The following is a 5,068-nucleotide window of genomic DNA, read 5'->3' as shown; positions in this document are numbered from 1 at the left end:
TATCATAATGATTAATTACCAAGAGATATATAATTTTTATAACCGCTTATCGAATAATAATGACAAAAATTACAAATCAGGAAATATTATCATATCAGAATCTTCCCAATTTTTAAAACACAATCATAAATCAAATTAGAGATTTGGTTTTAATTTATTAAGATTACCTTCCATTCTGGCTTGATTTGACTCGAGTCAACTCACCTGGTTTTTCGAGGTTTTAAATGACTCACCTGTTTTTTTTTTCCTGATATCTATTTTGGCTTGATTTAAAAGGTTGTTTGGGTTATTTGCTTTATGTATGGCTAGATTACTTTGATGCTCAGTTTCCTATGTCATGCTTATGAATGTGGTAATGAACTTATGCTGGTAGTATGTATGCATAGTTAATGAATTCATATTCTATACACACATACACAATACATGTTTGGATTTAAGTTACTATGTAAGATTGTCATGTTGGTGTTTGAATCATTGAATGACTGATAAATAGATAACCTATATTATAATATTCGGATGTTAATCCATTATTTCATATTAATTCCCTGTTTTTTCTGCAGTAGGAATGGACCTTGTATTTTCACCGCAAGGAAAGTCAAATCCTCAGACTGAGGATAAGTTGTTCTTAAGGTGCTCAGATTCCTTCGGAATTCCAACGAGAGGAAAGCGCAGATATGGTTCAAAGAAGAGAAAGGTTCAAGAAGGCATTTTGGCAAGTTCAAAGAAGAGAAAGGTTCAAGAAGGCAGAGAAGACATTTTGGCAAGTTCAAAGAATACTAAACTTCCATCCAGGAAAGTACATGAGCCAAAGAAGAGTCTTTCTGGCTTGAACAAGAAAAGAAAATTGGAAGACAATATCAAGATTAACAATTTGGAAGAAGATGAGGAAGTTCTTTCTCTTTCAAGGACAAAGTCAAGAAGGAAAACTAGAAATATGGACAATATGAAGGTGACTGCGTTTCTGAATGCTTATTTCTTACATTTATGAAAAGTGTCTTAGTTTATGACATTTTTTTGGTATTTAAGCCTTATAACACAGTTTAATAAGTGCTTTACTATTTGTGTTAACAGGATACTGAACAAAATTCCAAAATATGTCATCAGTGCATGAAAAAGGAAAGAGCATCATTTGTACCATGTACTAAATGTCAGAAAATGTACTGTCTGGGGTGCATCAACAACTGGTATGTTTTTTTACATCTAAATAATCATTCGAAAGGTTTATTTATTTGTTCATCTATTTTATTAGATACCTTTACAAAATATAACTATTTTCTTATTTTTGCACATAGGTATCCCGATATGAAAATAGAAGATATAGCAGCGAGTTGCCCATTTTGCAGGAAAAATTGCAACTGCAATGTCTGCTTACGTTCAAAGGGAATGATTAAGGTTTAGTTTACTATAGTGTCCAGTAGACACCCTTAATTTTTCTCTTGTTCAAAAGTATATTTTTTATTTCTTTGTCTTTGGCCTTGTCCTCTAATTTGTTATCTCCATTCAGACATCTAACGGGAAGTTCACAGATTGTGAAAAGGTTCGATATTTGCAATACATGATTAATTCACTTTTTCCGTTTGTGGAACAAATTCGTGAAGAACAAAGTCATGAGCATGAGATTGAAGCCAAGATACAAGGTTTTAAGCTTTAGCTCTGTGTTTTTTTTTTTTTTTTTGCTTAACTATTGAGACATCACTAACTAATCTCTCATGTTAGGAAAATCATGTTCTGAGATTAAGATACCTCAAAGTACTTGTAGTGACGATGAACGTATCTATTGGTATTGTATCTGTCCCTTTGCCTAATATATACTATAGCATGATTCCTTCTATATTTTACAAGATCTTTTATTTTAATTTTTTTGTTCTTGGAGCAGTGATCACTGTGCCACGTCTATTGTTGATCTTTATAGAAGCTGCCCCAAGTGTTCGTTTGAAATCTGTCTTACTTGCTGTCAAGAAATACGAAATGGAAGTATTTCACCCCAGCCTGAACTGAAGTTTGAATATGATAATAAGGGCATTGAGTACATGCATGGTGGTCATCCTCAACCAGTATATTGTGATTTAGGGACTTCAGAGGATACTATTGAGATATATACTGATTGGAATGCTAACAGTGATGGAAGTATTAGATGTGCTCCAAAAGAAATGGGGGGTTGTGGTGACTGTGTATTGGAGTTGAAGTGCATACTTCCAAATGGACTGATTTCTAATTTGGAAGACAAAACTCGTAACATGCTGAAGAATTTTTGCAAAATTGAGCACAAAACTCTTCAGAAAGAAGCAGTATTAAGCAGCAATTCTATGATAAGAGCTGCTTTTAGAGATGGCACGAATGATAATAACATATACTGTCCAGTGTCAAGTGACTTGTCAGAAGAAGGGCTATTTCTCTTCCAACAACATTGGATTAAAGGTGAACCAATCATAGTTCGGGATGTTCTTAAACAAGGGACAGGTCTGAGTTGGGAGCCAAAGGTCACTTGGCGAGCATTTTGTGAAAATTTGGTTTCAGGGAACAGCTCAAATGCGTCAAAAGTGAAGGCCATTGATTGCCTGTCTTGTTGTGAGGTTTGCTTCTATCATCCTTTTTGTGCTTTTATACTAACATTTCCCCACAAAATCATTGTCATAAAATAACTATCTTTGAATTGGGTAGGTGTAAAAGCATATGATATTATATTTCTTTTATATTGTAATAGACAGTGGGTAGTTTATTCATTTCCAGTAATCATGTCTTTTTTCTTATTCATTTCCTTCTTAATGTTAAGAATAACAATTTCACTTTGTATTTCCTGCATATAATATTAGAACTCTGATTAACACCCTTCTAAACCTTTGCAGGTAGAAATTCTCATTCGTGATTTCTTTAAAGGTTATACGAAAGGAAGAACATATATGAATCTCTGGCCAGAGATGCTCAAGCTAAAAGACTGGCCCCCCTCTGACAAGTTTGAAGATCTTTTGCCCCGGCATTGTGATGAATTTATCCGTTGTTTACCATTTCAAGAGTACAGTGATCCTCGAGCTGGAATCCTCAACCTTGCTGCAAAGTTACCAGCTCATGTCCTAAAGCCTGACATGGGTCCTAAAACCTATATTGCATATGGGACTAAAGAAGAACTTGGCAGAGGGGACTCTGTAACAAAGCTTCACTGTGATATGTCTGATGCGGTATGATACCTTGTAACATATAATTTCTATTATTTAAAGCCTTGTTAGAAACTACATTATATTTGTGCATTGAATACAAAATCCTAGTTTTCTTCATGTTATGCTGGTGCTTCTTAAATAATTTTTTAATTGCTCTTGTTTGTTCTTTGTTGGATTTGAGTCATTCCTTCGGTTGCAGAGATTATAGCTTTACTTTCTGTAGTTTAAAATGTTGTTTTTATATGGTTGAAACTTGGAATTTATAGTTTGTTAATATGGGTAACCATATTGTAAGATGGCAAATGATTATATTCTGTTCTTAGAGAATGGATGAAACTTCTAATTAATCTAAGGCATTTTTTTTTTGCAAAATGCAAATATTATGCTCTTTTAATAACATCCATCTTTAGAAATTTCCTCTATATCTTGTGTCAGGTATCAAATGCTAGCACATTTACTTCAATTTTTATTTCTAATTTCTTGTTCAATAATTTCCACAGGTGAATATTTTGACTCATACAGCTGAGGTTACATTAACTGATGAACAACACCCTGTTATTTCAAAATTAAAGAAAGCACACAAGGCCCAAGATGAGAAAGAGTGTCATGCTCAGGTTGCTGAATGCCAGAAGAAGTGCCATAAAATCAATGGAAAGATATTTCCAAATGATGTGCCTGCTATCTCTAAAGAAACAACAGAAACAAGTGGTGCTCTTTGGGACATCTTTCGGAGGGAGGATACTGAAAAGTTAGAAGCATATCTACGAAAACATTCTAAAGAATTTAGACATACTTATTGCTGTCCAGTTCAAAAGGTATTGTTATATTTGTCTTATATTTGTGCTTATCCTTGCTTCTTATGCTTTGGTGTTCATTAATTTCTATTCTGGTTAGGTTGTCCATCCAATTCATGACCAATGTTTTTATTTGACTTTGGAGCACAAGAAGAAGCTAAAGGAAGAATTTGGTTAGTAGTTAGTTCATAGAATTGCAAACAACTTGGGCAATGCCTACAATTAGTTATTTACCCAAATCTTAACTTTCAGGTGTAGAACCTTGGGCGTTTGAGCAGAAACTTGGAGAGGCAGTATTTATTCCTGCTGGATGTCCACACCAAGTTAGGAATCTCAAGGTAAAACTTCTCTTTGACACATATTGGATTGCCTCATTATCACATTTTTATTTATTGTACCCCTTTAACTCTAATTACAATAATGGAAATCTTGCAGTCATGCACTAAAGTTGCTTCAGATTTTGTGTCTCCTGAGAATATTCATATGTGCTTGCGATTAAAGGATGAATTTCGTCGTCTTCCTAGGAATCACAAGGCGAGAGAAGATAAGCTAGAGGTGATTTTCTTCTATAACATATTTCCTTATCTACTTTTATCCTCCTTTCTTCCTTAGCTTCAACCTACTTAACTTGTAGAAGAAACTGTGATGTTAGCCAACATTTTCTTATTTTATGCTTGTTTATGGTGGATGATTTTTAATGAAACAGATAAAGAAGATGATCGTGTATGTTGTAGATCAAATAGTCAAGGAATTAGAAGCATTGGTGGAGTGTTCTTGAGACTGGCCTACATGCTGCTTCCATAGCCTCATAGTTTAGATTTTTATTCAGATAGAAAATTTTGTGTTGGGTAATTTTTCAGTTGAGGCTCAATTTGATTTTTTTTCCTTGTTATTCAATCATGTATATGTATACATACACAAATAAATAATTTTCTCTCCATCTTCCTGCATTTGGATTGCCCCTTGGGTTTTTGTGCTCTATGCACATAAATTTTCGGTACATTTTTATTATAAAATATCACAGTTTTGAAATTAAACAAATGCATTACATTATAAGAATAACTTTGTTGGCAGTGATAAATGTGGTTGTAAGAACCTGCACCGTTAAATTAGAAATTT

At 33.7% G+C, this 5,068-nt stretch overlaps 1 protein-coding gene across 1 annotated transcript; it reads left to right on the top strand.

Moving 5' to 3' along the window:
* Window positions 1-565: 565 nt before the first annotated feature.
* LOC133308801 (lysine-specific demethylase JMJ26-like) lies at window positions 566-4,727 on the top strand. Its single transcript, XM_061509505.1, has 12 exons — window positions 566-949; window positions 1,072-1,184; window positions 1,293-1,392; window positions 1,505-1,637; window positions 1,717-1,780; window positions 1,877-2,573; window positions 2,847-3,176; window positions 3,656-3,970; window positions 4,050-4,122; window positions 4,202-4,287; window positions 4,385-4,504; window positions 4,656-4,727. Exons 1-12 carry the CDS (start codon window positions 566-568, stop codon window positions 4,725-4,727), a joined length of 2,487 nt encoding a protein of 828 aa, XP_061365489.1.
* Window positions 4,728-5,068: the final 341 nt, after the last annotated feature.

The sequence above is a fragment of the Gastrolobium bilobum genome, unplaced genomic scaffold (genome assembly GCF_033153095.1).
Source record: "Gastrolobium bilobum isolate Gb01-03AN ecotype WA unplaced genomic scaffold, APGP_CSIRO_Gbil_v1 utg65129, whole genome shotgun sequence".
In the NCBI taxonomy this organism is placed as follows: Eukaryota; Viridiplantae; Streptophyta; class Magnoliopsida; order Fabales; family Fabaceae; genus Gastrolobium; species Gastrolobium bilobum.
This window is presented reverse-complemented; position numbering and strand designations above follow the sequence as displayed.

Bases quoted from the DNA above. Each gene is read 5' to 3' on its own strand.
- LOC133308801 (XM_061509505.1), top strand. From the start codon at position 566: ATGGACCTTGTATTTTCACCGCAAGGAAAGTCAAATCCTCAGACTGAG. The intron at 950-1,071 runs GTGACTGCGTTT...TTGTGTTAACAG, and splicing joins GAAATATGGACAATATGAAG to GATACTGAACAAAATTCCAA. The intron at 4,123-4,201 runs GTTAGTAGTTAG...CTTAACTTTCAG, and splicing joins GAAGCTAAAGGAAGAATTTG to GTGTAGAACCTTGGGCGTTT.